This window comes from Rousettus aegyptiacus, unplaced genomic scaffold (genome assembly GCF_014176215.1).
Source record: "Rousettus aegyptiacus isolate mRouAeg1 unplaced genomic scaffold, mRouAeg1.p scaffold_m13_p_15, whole genome shotgun sequence".
Taxonomy (NCBI): Eukaryota; Metazoa; Chordata; class Mammalia; order Chiroptera; family Pteropodidae; genus Rousettus; species Rousettus aegyptiacus.
Window position 1 is genome coordinate 43,366,918 of NW_023416290.1, and position 18,183 is coordinate 43,385,100.

Here is an 18,183-nt window from a genome sequence, read left to right on the forward strand (position 1 = left end):
GCCACCTCCATTCTTTTTGGCAACATGCCTAGTATGAACAACAAATGATTGTGTATACTCTTGAATCCTTGCCTTACTCAGATTTGAAAGAGTCTTTTATGTTGACAAACGTTCTAGAAATCTCATCCTTGAGATCTGTCCAATCATTAATTTGAATGGTCCAAAGTGAGGAATGAGATCTTTAAAAAAAAGAGTCATTAACTGCCTACAGTGCATCAAAATTTAACTGGTCTTTTTTCTAATTCACTGGCATGCCACGTGGCAATACTACAAGGCTTTAGTAAATTAAAGTGTTGGAGAGGAGGGTAATAACCACAATAAAACATCTTTTTCAAGACTGTCTATAGAGAAACCTACTTGTACCCTCAACTCCTGTGACTTGTGAAACCTATATTTTCTATAAAATGCTATCATCGACATCATATTGGATTAAGAGTAAGTAAAATTCACGTTGCCATTAAGTGGAACTCTTTAATATTATAGATGTTACACACAAACTTACACACAAACTTACACGAGACTTACACACAAACATCCGCACAAAACATCTCTGCCAATGGTTCAGGCATTTATAGCCCTGCATTTTCCAAACATTTTATTATACAAAAGAGATAATCAGGATACAAGGACTGGTTCTAACACTTCAAAGACAGTAAATCAGATTGGGTTATGACACTCTCAAACGAACCTGTTTAACAGTGTGGAGATAGGGACTAGGGATAGAATTAAATCACTAGCGTGCACTGCCACAAAATATACCCTATGGCCATTTATTTCTATGACCTAAAAATTCATTTAGATATTTTCTAATAATTTTTGTGGGAAATTTGTTCTCTACCTCAATATTATATCTATAGAAAAGGAGACAGATATTTGTGTTATAGTAAAAGGAGCAGCAATTAAGATGAGAAGAAATTTTTAACATGACTATTAGAAAGTTATATGGGAAATTAAGGAAGCAAAGGAGAAAGAAAAGGAGGCAAGATTAATCATGTAAGAAGAGAACTATAGTGGCTGCTCAAGAACATGTATGGGAATACTGCCAACATTTTCTGAAGAAAGGTCTACCAATTACACAAGAGGGAATTCAAGCTACAGATTGTTGTTCATTCATTCTAATTACTGTTCCTTGATTACATCCCTTAGGCTTCTGAATTCTATGGGTATGTCAAAAACAAATTTATAAAATAAATAAGAAATTATAGCAGAATATATTACATCCTTTATATCTATCACTCACAGTACTGAGAAAAACTACTAGTTAAATAATGAATATTTAATAACAATGAAGTAGTAAGTAAAGCTCAGCTAATTTAGCCACAGTAATGAAGTGTATTTTATAACTATGATCAAAAAGGTATAAATGGATTAAAAATAATCACAAAAGAAGAAAACTAAAGAGGTAAAGAATAATATAGAAATAGGAAGAAAAAATAAGAGCTTTTCTAGAAAAATTAAGTTGGTTAAGTAGTCAATTTTTTAAAAAAATATTTAAAATATGCTTAATCATAGCTGTCTGGAAGCAGCCCTCTGGAACATATAATTTACGAAGTTGTCATTTCTAGGGTTGCTTAAAACATAGGCCATGTTCATTCTTATTCACTGTAATACCCACATGGAGTAAAATGAACCGACTCTTGTTCACCTTTAAGTCTAATCATGGACTTAAATACGAATGCTAAAGATTCAGAAGAAATTCAATAAAATATCTTTTCTGCCTTTAGATAAGAAAATATGTAAAAGGCTACAAGGAAAGCACTAACAAAACAAAACATTAATAAATTTGACTTTGCCAAAATTAAAAACTTCAGCCCATCAAAAGATATTATAATAATGAGAAAAAAGCAAGTTATAGATTGGAGGAAAATATTTGGATGTATATATTTGTCAAAATATGGCATAAAGATTGCATAAGTACACTTATAACTCAATATCAAGATAAATCAAACAACCTGATCAAAAAGTAGGCAAAATATTTTAACAGACACTTCATAAGATATATAAATAAATAATAAATAAGTATATTTAAAAAGTGCTCAATATCATTAATCACAAAAATGCAAATTAAAAACCCAATAAAGATTGACAACCTGAAATGTTGACAAAGATGTGGAAAAATCAGAATCCTCATAGAATGATGGCAGAATATAAATGCGGCGACTACTTTAGAAATCAGTTTGGGAATTTCTTTATAAAATTACATATATGTACTCAATAACATAATAATTCCACTACTAGGTATTTACCTAAGACAAATGAAAAACACTTCACAAAAAGACTTGTACTTGAATGTTCATTGTATCATTATTCAGCATAGCCTCTAAAGTAAAACATTTCTAATGTTCATTAATAGAATTAAGAATTCATGAAATTAAATATTACTTAGCAACAAAAAGTAACAAACTGTTCATGCACGTAAAAATATGTACAAATCTCAAAAACATTATGCTGGGTGAAAAAAACTGAGACAAAAGAGTACATGCTCTAATATTTCATTTGTATGACCATTTTGAAGGGGCAAGACTAACCCACGATGAAATAAATAAGTACAGTAGTTGCTTGAGAAAATGTAATTATTGACTGGAAAGGAATACAAAGAACGTTCTGAGGTGATGAAAAAGTTTATATTAATAAGAATGTGGGTTATATGAGTTTGTGCATATTTTGTAGAAACAATTCTTCACTTAATATCCTAAGATTGAGCTATAAGAATATAATGTCTTAATTCTAAAAAAAGTTTTAATTCTAATAACATAATATATTAACAAGCAATTTAAAAATAATTCAATATTTTCTATTTTTGTGAACAATGAGAATAAGATGTGAGTAAATAAATATATATGCTTATACTTTGCCCCTTATTGATTTAGTGTCATTAACTGAAAAATAAAAGAACTTATTTAGAAAAAAATTTAACATTCACCTATTTACATGTAATATTTTTAACTTTAAAATATAATTTTGTTCTTCACAACTTATTTTCTATTATTATTTCAGTATATAAACTTAGATTATAAATTTTAAATAAAGTTTTATGATATAGTTCTGCTTCATTTGAAGGTCTAAATTATTGAGAATAGACTTAGTCGATGCTCATTTTTATGATGTTTATCTCTTCCATTCAAATTTGCACTTTAAGTCATTAAATTATACATATTCGAAAAATATTCTTGAAATTTGAAAGAATATAAACAAACTAGAATATTAATTTTTTCTGCCATTAAATATTCAAGGTTTAAATCTTAGAAATTAAAAACTAGCAAAAAAGGAAAAATACTGTCACAACACCATCACCATGAGAGAACCACATCCTTCAGTTCATAAAAACACAAATGTACACAGACACACATGCATAAGCAATCTTATTATAGGATTATACATCTTATTCTAATTTGGAGATGTAGGCATTTTTAAAGTTTTGTTTATGATAAATTGCTTTTCTACCTAATATGATTGCCCTTCAGAAAGCATGCACAGACTGACATTCTCATTACTTATGCAGTACCAAAGTATCTTCACCAACAATACTTAAAATTGTCTTAGACAATTTTATATTTGAAAAACATCACATCGTTTCTTTGATTTGCTTTTTCTAGTAACTAGCTAGATTTTTTATTAGTCTCTTATTGTATAACAGCATTTTAACAATTTTTATTTTCTGCATTCCCTGTTCATATTTTTATACATTTCTATTCATATGATTATAATTTGATCTTAATTTCTAAAACTTACTTATATTAAGTGTATCAAGCCCTTTTTTTTTGTACATCTTGAAAGTAATTGCTTTAAGTAAATTTTAATCATAGAAAATGCTTTCATTCATGGAATCATATCTTATAATCACTTGCTTTACATATTTTATCATGTTTTATAATGATTGGAAATATTTTCTGTGATTTAGTCTTATCCTATTTGTCTGATTTTATACAGAATTTGTTACAAATTTCTTCTGTTATTACATCAGTCAATACTATATTTTTAAATTATTGTCTTCTGTTACACATTTTTATCTAATAGTTTTCTATTAGGTTTGATAATTAAAATCAGTTGTCACGTTAGCAGCCGACCAATAAAGCATAAAGACTAATATATGCATTATACATTTACAGTGAGCAAAAAGTATAGACTATATATTAGAATAGAGTTCATAAAACAAATACCAAGAATAAATTTGTAATTTATCTCTCTGTTTATATCTTTGTTATGCATGTTTAAAAGTATTTGTTTTTATTATTTGTATTAAATTTTAGCAGGAAAAAATAGGCTTTAATTCATATGTCAATACATTATCCATGGAGATCATGTATGTACTGATTATTATACATTATGCATTAAATATATATATTTTTAATGAGCTTAAGCTCTGAACTGAAATAAATCTGGATTGCAGTGACAATCCTGCCTTTTGCCTCTTTTAGCAGTATTAACTGTGGGCAGAATTGTAAGCCTCATTTCCCAGTTGTAAAATGATGATAACAGGACTATTTTCACTTTGAGTAAGAACAAAGTTAAAGAATATAACTTATACAAAATACTTAGCACAGCATCAAGTACAGGGGACACAATAAATGCTATGGGTTAGATTTATTGAGTTTTCTTTACATTGTAAACCTCATAATTGTAAATTAAGTACTGTTGTCCACACTCTCATTTACAAATTAGGAAGGAATGAGAACAAAAATTGATTTGCCCCACCTGACAAAGACTTTCAACTTCCCAGAGGCCACGTTTTTTTAAAAAAGAAAAAGAGAGCAGGCGTAAAATAAACATTTTTTTCATTCTCGAGGGGATCTAGGGAGAATAGATGCTTGTACAAACCATCAGTGAATTTATAGTGAGAAACTGTCATGTAACATTAAGAGAGGTTTACTCTTTTATATTTATCCAATTTTATGATGTACATTGATATTTTAAAGAAAATATACAAAATTTTTCATTTTTTAACTCGAATATATATATTTTACCTGGCTTGAACAGTTTCAGAATTAACTTCCCTTTTCTTACAAACTATAATCAGATTGGATGTATACAGGTAAAGGCAGACACTCATACTCAGACATATACACACCTAGTTCAGGCAAGCAGAAGCACATGCACACAGTGCTGTGTGTTTACTATCTTGACTTAATGCTATTTCATTAACAAATGACATCCGGATTTTAATAATATTGGCAATGCTGGTGAAATAACACTGTCAGATATGTCAGCCATACTATATACTTTTGAAATGGATGAATATTGAAAGAGCTAAACAATGTGAAAGAAAGGAAAAATTAGAAATACTCAGTAATAAACATATAGCCGTCCCCCCCACCCAATAAAAGGGGAAACAGAACATTGCCTGTAATCATTTCAGTGACTTTTTCTTTGCGTAGCCATGTAGTATGAAACAACAATTCAGGAATTTTTAACTGTCATCCTGATGATTGGAAACCTAGCTAATTATGTAAAGAGTCTTTAATTCTTATAGGTTTTCTGCTTAGAATATTTTGAACTAGATGTTTGAAAAGTAACTTAGCACATTCAAAGAAAAATATACATACATTGGTAAAATTCAGGACTAAATGAAATATGCAAGATCTGAAATTTGAACATGGTCAAATTAGAGTTGATCTATATTTAAAAAATTTTTTGATAAGATAGCAAAATATTTTATATGTTTAGATATTTTATTCACCAAAAAGAAATTCTGAAGAACCACTGAAATAATAAAATAACAGATAAGGTGTCTGCTAATTTTCATTTCTCTTTTACCAACTAACTTAAAAAAAAAAATAATTTCTTTTGTGGACAGAAACTTGTCCCAGGTGGTGACATGAAAGGGTCTACTTTTCAGATATTTAGATTTTATAAACTGTATACATCATCTAAAAATAATGTATTCTACTGTCATACAAATATTTATTTTTAAGCATTTTTACATATCATCATATATTAAAATTGGGTACATATCCATGAAAGACACATTACATGGTTTCTTTTTACTCTATCATACATTATGTTCATAAAGAATAAAGACAAGATAAATATTTTAAAAACTACAATACCTTTAACCTCTCTGAAAAGGTCACAAATCAATTTACAATCACTTTTTTGTAACATAATATTAATGTTAGTACTATAAAGTCAGAGATACTGAGCTAATTTGTTCATGAGATGGTATGTTTCCAAATGAATAATAGATGGTAAATATGACTACTATAAATCACCACAAAATGTTAAGCATTCTTTGTAAGATAAACACTTTCACCTATAAAATATTTTTTCTTAACTGTTCCATTCAAAATATACTAACCTTGTCCTAAAGTTTGTAGGATGAGGATGGCCATCATATAAGGATAAGTAGTCGTATTCTTCTTCTAGAGCAAATGACTGAAAAACAATTTGTATTCTATTTCGTTCTTCTGCTATTATTACCCATGTACAGTTTGCGCCATTTGGATATCCATATGGAAAACCAGGGCTTTCTATAGTTCCGTTAAGTCCTTTTAAAGTTCCACCACATGTATAAATAAATCCTGCAATAAAAAATAAATAAAGAGACATTAATATTATATAAAACAAGAACAACCCAGGAGAAATATTATTGTTTTTCCAAGGCCTATGTTACCATAATTTTGTAAATGATAATTAAAGAGCTACATATTTTTTTTAAAAAGGTAAAACAACTAGAAAAATCCTAGAAGACTTGTCATTTATCATACATATTGTGATTAGTCATTAGAACCAGTAGATAAAATGAAATCTACATGTATACATATATAATTCATCATCCATTTAATTATCTAAAAGACAAACATGATCCTAGATCATGATATCTTTCCTGAGGTAGTTTTCAATATAATGCTTGACACTCAGAAACAACCTTGAAAATTTAATGATTTTAGTATGCACTTTGAATCTTAAAAAATTAACCGCAATTCTTCTAAGTAAAGCATGGTAACTAATTTGAGTGTTCATGTCTCTACCATAGAACCATTGTGCTTTAGGAAAGTCCATCTCACTCTTATCCTAGCAGAGGAATAAATGGCTCAGACCTTAAAAAAAAAAAAAAAAAAAATCAATGTAAGTGCTCTGACATTGACCAGAGTGGTTGGTCCAAAATGGACACAATCCTAATTTATTCACACCAAGTGAATCCTAAGGTTGGGGAGAAAATATAATCAAAAATTTAATCCTGGGCAACTATCAGCAGCCATCTTACAAACTTCTGTAGTAGTTCTAAAGGAAGTCTAAATTATCGAGAGCTTGACTCTTGGCGATACCTAAAAAAAACTTACTATGTTTCTTGAGGAATTAATTTATTTATAAGAATATGATAGTCTGTAGACATACTGCATAATATGAAACCCTAAGATTTATGTGGAAATGAGAGCAGATGGTTCTCAGCATGGATCTAGACAAGTTGACATGATATTAAATTTTGGATTTAGAGGCGGGCAGCTAGGGTTGCAGAAGTTCTGATGAGAATTCCTCACCTGGATGTTATTTCCACATTTGTGGGTCATACATAAAGCTTAAGTTCCATTAAGGCTTATATCAGAGATACCAAGCTAATGTGGAGGAGAGAAATTAGCTAGATTGGCTAATATGGGATACCATACTCCCAAATGCATGTGTATTTTTAGAACTATATGTAGAAGATGCAGGAAATTTGGAGATCCTCTCTCAGAGAAGATGGGGGCTGAGAAGGTATGGATATTTTTAAATAGTGTGAGGAAACTTACGAGGAAGATGGGAAGCCAGAGTTGTAGATTGTGATAGACAGAGGCTGATTTCAGACGTTTATTCATTCCATACTCTCTTCACTAGATCACCCTTCTTTCGCTAGTACAGCCACTTCTCTATCAAACAGCTGTATGCTGTAGACAGAGTAGCTGGCTCTGCTGAATCCCTTGGTGAGGCCCACAGCTCAGGACTGGATTAATCAGTATAATCCTATCCTCTTTAGCCACATTAACTTCAGGAGTCTACTTCACATATCTCCGTATAAGGCAAAATCCTAAGCCTGGTAATTCAGTATGTAATATGAAGCACAGCTTTTGTTATTCTTTTGCTTTTTAAAAAACCTTACTATTTGTGACAATATGAATGGACCCGGAAGGTATAAAACTAAGTGAAATAAGTCAAACAGAGAAAGACAAATACTATATGATCTCACTTATAATGTGGTATCTAAAGAAAAAATGAACCAACAAAACAGACTTATAGATACAGAGAACAAATTGATGGTTGCTGAATGGGAGATGGGTGAAAAAGGTAAAGTTATAAAGAAGTACAAATTTATAATTACAAAATAGTCATAAAGTTGTGAAGTATAGCATAGGGAATATAGTCATTAATACTGTAATAACTGTGTCTAGTGCTAGGTGGGTACTAGACTAATCGCTTTGTAAATTATGTAAATGTTTAACCACTGTGCTATATACCTGAAACTAAAATAAAATAATATTGAATGTCAACTGTAATTGAAAATAGAAAAAATAAAGTGAAAAAACTGAGAAATTAAATAAGGTAGCAGTTTTTTAAAAATCGGTATTTGTGTGCATACATATATTTTTGCTCATGTACCAAATGTTAAATAGGGCATTTTATGATTTCAAAAATTTAAAAAAAAAGTTCCTTTTAAATTGCTTCTTGCAGAGCAATTACTTTGAAACCTTAGGTTAATTAGCTACCACCCATTTCTATTAGTTTTCTGCCTGAACAGCTTCCAATTTGAAGTTCATAACTAAATGCAAGCATGAATCCCTTCAGCTAGAAATTGATCTATGAGCTGTTTTATATATTCTCAAGCCCCATAACCCTGATAGTCTTAGAAAAAGGACATATGTCCTAAAATAACATGCTCAGCTTTGTCCACTAATTCCTAAAGAGCCTGTTGCTTCACACATTTCAATTCTTCTTCTTTTTTCTTTTTCTTTCTTTCTTTTTTTCTTTTTTTTTTTTAATTTAGGGGCAAATTAGGAATTGCACCTATTTTTAAGCTTTCTTATCAGGAAATTTTATGCGCCATTTTATTTTCATTTTTGATGATATCTAAGTTTGATAAACATCATATTATTCTTACTAATAAAGTACATTTCTCCAACAGAAGGTTTATAATTTTCACATACAAAGTAACTAGAATAGAGTTTTTAAAAGTATTACAAAATTTCCCCTTATTTACTTATGTTTCACAGGTTATTCACTTTTATTAGCTTAGTGTTTATATTCTAAGCCATTTCTGGGCAAACATAGATATATATGTGTATTTCTAACAAATGGAGTCAGTCAGTCACACTATGCACATTTTGGGAATCTTTGCATTTACTTTTGTAAAATATCACTGACTATCTTCCTAACATGCATGTATAATTCTATTAAATTATTTTGTAATCATTACATAGCTACATGGCATATGATATGCCCATATTGTTATTTATTTACTAAATCTCCTATTAAAGACTTTGTTCTTTGTGCATAAAAATGGGTAAATAGCAATCTTGGGTGTATATCTTTGTGAGATTGCGTGAAATATCTTTCAGATGGAATTCCAGAGATGGGAGCATTGAATTTTAAATTTAGACACAGCTAAACTATCTTCAATAAATGTAAAATTTTCTGTTATTATCACCATGTTATGAAGTTTTCCATTTTCAACACCAATTTTTGTGACACCATTTTTTTCACAAAGCAAATTATGCAAGGCAAAAAAATGTTATTTTACTATTTTATTTTGCATTTCTCTGTTTCGTATTGGGATCAAATATCTTATCATATATTTCTCATTCATTCATAGTACTTTTATGAATTGTCTCTTTATATCTTTAAGATTTTTTAAATAATTCTTTCCCTTTTTCTCACTTCTCTTTTAAGACACAAATAATTAGGTTTCTGGTTATTCATTCCTAATCCATTTTTGCCTTTCATATATACATTTCTAAATGAAACAACTTTGCTTATTTTTTATAACTCATTGCTCTCATAAATTCCCAGCTCTTAATTCTCTTTATAGTACATACGAAGGATGTACTATAAAAGATTATTCTTTTCCACTCATCCTCTTTGATGATCTTCAACATTTGTTCATCTATTTATCACAAATGTCATGATAAAAATGACATTTTCCTAGTTTGTCTCCATGAAAATGACGAACTACAACAAGAGACAGCAGAGAAATGTAGATTATTATTTTTACATAATACAGAAAGTACTGTGATTGTGGTAAGCACACTTTACTGTGAGAATACCTGGAAGTGAAGCAATCTGGGTGATTCAATATATATTTGTGGAAAACCTGTCTCAAAAACAGGCATTGCAACTTTCTGTAGATTGTCTTTAAAAGTTTTTATTCCCTTATGTTGTATTTTTCATACCTTAACTTGTAATGTCCACTTAAAATTAAATGATTAATTTATACTTAAAAAATAACTAAAATCTACATGATTTGAGTCACTTTGTCAACAAGAGTTCGATTAACAATATAGATGTTTAATATTTTTTGATGTCCATATATTATCTTCCCTACATAGTAGAAAACTATGTACACTATTTTAAATGATGTATTTAAATTTCTGTTTGTTTTGTGCTAACCAAGGTCCATGATTGACCAACATTCATTCTTGCATTTACTTTTTATTTTTTCCCACAATTGTGTTTATTCACGTCAACTGGGCTTTTGTGTCCAATTATATTGACATTACTTTTTGTTCATTGTCAAAAGAGTGCTTTTTATTGAGAAGCCTTTAGGTGATAAAGACTTGAAAGTAAAAAAACTTAGTAGCCACAATTAACCTTTTTAATTGTGGTAACACATAATATGAAGTCTATCCTCCTACCAGTTTTAAAGTATACAGTATTATTAACTATATGCACATTGCACAATAGATCTCTAGAACTTTTTTCATGTGGTGTGAATGAAACGCTATACCCATTGAACAGCAACACCTAATTTCCCTATCTCCCTAACTCCTGGTAACCACTATTCTACTTTCTTGCACTGGGATTATGTGATTTTTCTTCTTTAATGTCTTAACATGGTGGATTACATTCATTGATTTTTGAATGTAGAACCATTCTTTCATTTTTGCTATATAATTATTTTCTATATATTGTGGAATTCTATTTGCTAATATTTTGCTAAGAGTTTTTGCATCTACATTCATGGGAGATTGATCTGTAATTTTCTTTTATGTGCTGCATTTATCTATTTTTTTATATCAGAGTAGTGGCAGATTTATAAAAATAAATTGGGAAGTGTTCTTCCTCTTTTTGTTTCCGAAAGATGTATAGAACTGATGTTAAATCTTATTTATTTAAACATTTGGTAGACTTATCCAATGAAACCATCTAGGCCAGGAGGTTTTTTGGGGGGAGAAGAGTTTTATAATTATGAATTCTATTCTTTAGTAATCATAGGGCCGTATTCCTTTATTTTAGTCCCACTCGAAAGTCTGTTCATTTTAATATTTTTCAGTCTCCTTTCTTTCTGTCATTGCAATTCTGTGGTGGATGCTGAGATGCCCATTCAGAAGTAAATAAGGCTGGAGGATTGCTCTCAGCTGTCAGTCATAGGGCCATATTCAAATCATATTTATGAAATCGCTTATGTTAAGAAAACTACCAAGGCCAAAGTGACACCTTCTTCTAGGGCAGCCCACATTCAGTGACTGGTGAATACGAGTGTATAAAGCCCAATTCCTTCATTCCAACTCAGAACTACCTAAAGTGATATTCCTGTCCCAGGGTTTTCTGTGGGATTGGCAGAGCACTGTATTGGGAAGAAATAACAGCTCAACTCCTCTCTCTACCCAATGCTGTTCTCTTCCACAGGTATTGATCCAAAGAACAATTCTCAATAAACATCTATCACTATTACACAAACTGCTTCCTGAGGTGTTTCATCTTTAGTCACCCCTGTGCCCAATCCTTTTTATACATTGTTACCAGAGACATTCTCCTAAAACAGAGTTGATCCTATGGAAAAATTCAATAAAGTCCTTGGCATGCAAAACAAATTATTTTTTTAGAGCTATTTACCCCAAATTTCCCCATAAATGGCAAGGAGTGATTATTAAAACTTCTCCCATAAATGGCAAGAAAACCTGTGCTTTGGTGGCATGATTTACTCCTTTAAAAAAATAAATAATTAAGTTCTGAACCGTCTTGCCTCCATTTATTTAAACATACTTTTTTCCTTAAATGAAACATATTTTCCCTTCATTTTCTGCTAAAACAAAATTTTAGGTCCTTCAACTTCAAACTCAAGCCATTAAAAATAGTGAGGATCCCTCTACGAAATTTTTTCTCTCTTTTTTCTAAACTATGATTATCATTTTATTTTTCCACTTGTACTTTCTTATATTGTATTTTATTTTAGTAGTATGACATATCTTCAAATGGATTGAGATATGAAAGGAAACTTCTGGTTTCTAGAAAACAATAGATGTAACATATTACAAAAATGTAGTTAACTCTAATAAAAATATTTTTTATATATTTTATTTTAAATTATGTGACTACTATTAGTACAGTGTTTTGATTTGGGCTATGTCTGTGCATTATTATTATAATAGAGATAAGGAAGTTTGAAATTGTCATTCAAAACTGCTTTTAAAATTTGTATCTGTTTTTATTTCTCTAAAAGGTCACTATAATTTTTACTGTGTATTCTTAAATATGAATTTATTCATTGAGACTTTCTTATCTATCTACATTTGTCTTTTTAATTAAACTTTAAAATATAATTCATAGTTTCATTGAAAATACCAGTTTTTTGATAAGCCACAGATTTTGAAACCAGACATTCCGATTTCACAATTTAGCACTCCTTTTGTGCAAATTACTTAATCTTGTTATGTCTCAGCTTCCTTATATATAAAATGGGATAATTAGAGTACCTGTTTGTTTTAAAGATTAAACAAATTAACAACTATAAATCCCTTTCAATAATACTTTAAGCATAGTGACATTATATGTTAGCTGCTCTTTCTACTTTTCCTTTTCCTCTTATTTTTACTATAATCATTATCTTTAGCCATTATATAATTTAGCTATTACCTTGTCTTTGAGCTCAACTATACATACTTAAATAAACATAGTAGAAAATTCTATTACTAATTTGTAAGAGAATGAAAATTAACTATTGCCCATATATATCATATGTGCTAACAAACAGGTGCTTACAAAATATAATTCCATGGCTCTAGTACAGATAATTATCAATAAAAACACATTAAATCATTACATTCTTTTCAGAGCAGGTGGACATTTTTGAATTAATATCACACAAATGTTAATGCAGAAGTGTTTGATTTCATAAGGGATAAAATGTAAACGATGATGTTAAATTTCCCACACAGGTTTGTAAAAAATTAGTATTTTCATTTATTAGGTAAATATATGCCAGTCATGTCAAATTTTTAAATCGTGTTGCTTAAATCTTTATTACTCTTACTAATTTTATTCCTATTTTCTTAAACTGTTACCAGGTAAATGTTGAAAATCTCCATGATGTGCATTTGTCCCTTTCTTCTATTTCAGTTTTTGTTCCATATATTTGGACAGCATATTATTAGATAAATAGAGTTAAAATTGTTTCATTTTCTGGTTAGTTTACTTATTTACTATTATGCAATGATATTCCTTAGATCCATCAATGGTCGTGCCATAACTACACTTTATTTGACATTAATATAGATACATTTGGTTATTTAAAAGTTAGTACCTATACTTATCATTATTATAATATAATCAAGGTAGATTTCTTAGAAGTAGCATTGAGGGTTTTTTTTTAGCTTATATGACAATCTTTACTTTTATGTTGGAGTATTTAGCCTATTTAAACTGACTATCATTTTTATATACAATCATGTACCTCTTAACGAGAAAGATACATTCTAAGAAATCATTGTTAGGTGATACCATCATTGTGTGAACGTCATAGAGTGTACCTACACAAATGTAGGTAGTATAGCTTACTGCTTCAATTGTATGTGCTATACATTTGTGTGACTGGCAGTCCAGTAGATTTGTTTACACCAGAATCACCACAAACATGTGAGTGACTGTGGCCCTGACAGTTACCTTTCCTTTTTGCAATGCAAGTGCCTGACTTAAGCTTTGATTACTGAGACATCCTCTTCAAAGACTATTATCTGGAAACGCACTGGCTTCATGTTCAGATAAAGATCCAGGCCTTCTTCCCAAACGGGAACTTTTTGTTACAGAGATCTTATAAGTGGCCATTGTGCTACTTGTGTTTTTCTTTTCCTTTACATTAAATTCCTGCTCTTATGTTTTAAATTCACCAATAAAAAGTAAAGCCTGTGAAACTGTAGAACGCTAGGCAGTGCACACTCGTGTTTCTCCCTCCCTCTCTCCTTCTCTCCCTCTCTCTCTCCATGACTTCTTCACTATGTAGTCCCAGAAGTGCATTTTATACTCTAGGGCCTATAAGTAAACAAATCTTTTTTTTTCTTTTAAGTTTCCTAACTGTTATCACTGAAGGGTGTCTTGCAATTATAATAAGAACCACCAGGGTTGGGTAGTTTTAACACTGGTTTTAGAAAGGGGAGATTGTCTGTGGGAACCTCACCATGGCCCAGGTGATTGCCAGCAGAAATCTCTAGCTGACGGCATTTCAATGGAAAGTTTGAACAGTCACCAAACAGTAAGGCCCTGAACTAAGACATTAACACGTCTCCCAGGACATGGTTCCACAGTGTAGCAATTAGCACTTCTGCTTTACACGCAGAAGGTCCTGGATTCACACCCCAGTGGAGCCATGGTAAATGGTTTATGGCCTTTTCACCCTGAACAAGTCCGATGTCTGATCTCAGAAGCTAAGCAGGGTTGGGCCTAGTTAGTACTTGGATGGGAAATCACCCTGGAAAACCAGGTGCTGTAAGCATAAATAATAAAAAATGATGATAATTTTTTTAAAAAAGATGGCTCCCAGGTCACTAGATAATAGGAATTTTTCAGCTTCATTTTAGTCTTATGGAACCACTGCCCTATATGCAGTCTTGCCTGAAACATAGTTATGCAATACATAACTATATTTGTTTTCTGTTTCTTTTATCTGTTATTTGTTTTTTAACTTCCCCCCTGTGTCTTATTTAATATTAATCAAGTGGGCATTTTTTTTCTTTTTTACTTTGTTAGTTTCATATTCTATTAGTGGTAAAGAGAGTAAATTATGCATCATTAATTATTAGGGTAAATTATAAATTAGTACTCTTACCACTTCTTGAACAAAGGCAGGACATTAGAATATTAGAATATAACTCTACCTTCATCTCCTGATGATTTACTATTGTTTTTGTAGGCTTTAATTATACATACCTTATAAATACCAAAAAGACACTATCATTATCTTAATCACTCAGCATTCATTTAGATTTACCTACATATTTACTTGTTTATCATTTCAGTCCTTTCATCTAGGTTTATTTTTCTTCTATCTAAAAAATGTTCTCCAGTATTTTTTGTAATTTAGTTCTGGCAACAAATTACTTTTGTTTGCTTGATTTCTTTTTAGGTTTTATTTATTTCACTTTTTTTTTTTTTTTTGAAAAACGAATTGATCCAATAAAAGCTACTTTACCAGAGGCATAATTAGAAATTGCTCTGTGTCGCTTTATATTTATTTCTTATCACTTATTCCTTTTTCTTCTTGTCACACAACCACCCTCTCAGCATCATTTTAAACCAACGTAATTTTTCATTCTAAAAACTTATGTCCAAGCTATATTACAATAATCAACTAGAATGATCTTGCAGACAAAAATAATTCACAGTAGATTCAATAGTTCAAGACACTATTTTTCTCTGATCAGGCACCAAACACTGTACTAGACATTAGGTTTTCATAAAAATTTTATAACTGTGTTTCAACCCCAAGAGATATAAGTAATTTATAAACATATGATAAGTACTATAACAGGAATCATTGAAAAGCTAATAAAATATAGAGACTGAGGAAAATAAAGAAATATTCAAATTAGAGTTGAGTTTTTCAATGAGCTGAATTATTTGACATTTCACTTTTACTCTATTTTGTTAGTATCAGATAAATACATATTTTCATTTAAGGTAAAGGATGAGATTTCCCGAGGCATATTTTCTAGAGTGTATCTTTCATATTGTTCCACTGGCATGTTATAGACTACCCTTACATTTCAATCTTTACTACTCAGACCATACCATATATCCAAAACATCCATTCATTTGCTTCTTGATGGTAAGAAAAAAAAATACATAATTTTCTATCCTGAGTTCATTAGACTCTTTTATATTGTAACATTCATGTGTTTATTTGTCAATTTAGTCTGGGATTTCCTAGGATAGTCACCATTTTCCATAATAATTGAATTACCAGACTTTTAGAATGGCCAAAGCATTTTTAGTGGTATTTGAAAGATTCTAGAGTAAAAATATCAAGAGAAAAGTGGAATAAATGTATCAGTGATAAAAGAACACTTTGGGACAGAGTATGTCTCTTGAAAGTAGAAATGATCAAACAATGGAGAAAAGGCTATCAATCTGGCAAATTAAACTATTTTAGACAATATTATCAAGTCCATGTAAACACTAACCTGTGATATCAAAGGGAGAAAATCAGTGGTTTCCTGTTGCTTCCTAACTTTAAGACATGATTCTCTAATGCATTTTCAAAAGCATAGAATTACTGCTACCAAAAAATATGCCAGCTGAAAATTATGAAAGCTGAATTATTTCTACAGAATCACTTGTAAACTTATAAACAGTTCATTGGGACATAATTATAAAGTTAAAGTCAATAAAAATTTCAATGAAATTATAATATAAGTGATTTTTAAATTGATCTAATTAACATAAAAGAAATATGGAAGGACAAGGATAACATATTTAGTTACCAAGCATTATAGTCAAATAAGATATCATGTTAAAATATATTAGTATTGCAAATGTAAATTTTCAGAAATAGTAGGTTTTATTGGACATTGGCCACAGAGGTCACATTCTATCTTTAATAATATAAGCATTATAATTTTTCCCCCAGAATAGAAGAGAAATTTAAAAAAATAGTCCATTAATATGATGCTTTTCATAATGTATTTCTGTTACTAATACCTTAATTTTCTCCTGAGTTTTAGCCACTAAATGGATATTAATTATAGCTAATCGTACCCTATGAACCATATGTGCTCTAAACTTAATGCATTTTGGCACAATTCCAGTATCTTTGAATAATCCAAAAACTTTAGAAAGCCCTGTTCTCTCTGGACTGTCTTATAGATCTTCTGAATAAATTTTAATATTAATTTTTAGTTTGTATAATTACTTTCCTTTTTAATGAAATGTTGTCTATACTTATATCAATCATCTCACTACCTTCATTGTCTTCTACACTCAGTAAATTATACTGTTAAGAAAGTGAACTTTGGATTTACATAGAACTGGCTTTTATCACTTAACAACTATGTGATCCTTGGAAATTTAGTTAGTCCTTCTGAGACTCAGTGTACTGCCCTGTAAATTAAGAATGATAATAACACCTAGCTCAGAGAAATCTTGCAAGGATTACCGACAGGGTATGTATAACTCCTAGAAAATAAGAAGGTGATTATTATTTAATCTTGTAAAAATTATATCATTTAATCATATCTGGTTTTGAATCTGCCTTACTTTAACATCTTAAACTTATTTATAAAATTTATTGAAATATTAGTTTATATTCATTTCAATAATATTAGACTATTTTTAAATGTCCATAATGTTATAATTCGAGGTAATAAAATAGGTTTTTGTACAATTTTCACAAAATGGGTTTTCGTACAATTTCTTTTTTTTTTTGGTTTATTGTCCAAAATTCAGAAACTTATATATGCTAACTATTCCTTTCCTCACTCAAATATCTCTACTCCTTTTTCTCTTGAGAGACTAACCATAGACTGCAACAATAGCCATTTCCCTCTAGTTCTCCTGTTTCCACTTGAGTTTGGCCAAGGTAAGACAGCAGGAGATGAAAATTTGGGAGAAGAGAGACATCACTATAGTCATTGCCCTCACAAACTCCATATTGAATAGTGGTGGTGACTGCTTTTTATATTTAGATCTTCTTGAAAGAAGCTGTTTTCACAACAGTAAGCTTCGTATATTCCAAGAGCAATGTTTTCTTCTTTTACATTTTCAGCCCTAGAGCCCTGTTAACTCTCT

The 18,183-nt window shown here is 30.2% G+C and overlaps 1 protein-coding gene across 6 annotated transcripts in view; it reads right to left on the minus strand.

Moving 5' to 3' along the window:
- CSMD3 (CUB and Sushi multiple domains 3) overlaps window positions 1–18,183 on the minus strand; it is a 989,790-nt gene that overhangs the window by 872,696 nt on the left and 98,911 nt on the right. For all 6 annotated transcript variants that reach the window (XM_016138158.2, XM_036232977.1, XM_016138161.2 and 3 more), the window contains exon 2: window positions 6,296–6,518. In XM_016138158.2, coding sequence (XP_015993644.1) covers window positions 6,296–6,518 — 223 coding nt within the window. The remainder of the gene's footprint in view (window positions 1–6,295; window positions 6,519–18,183) is intronic.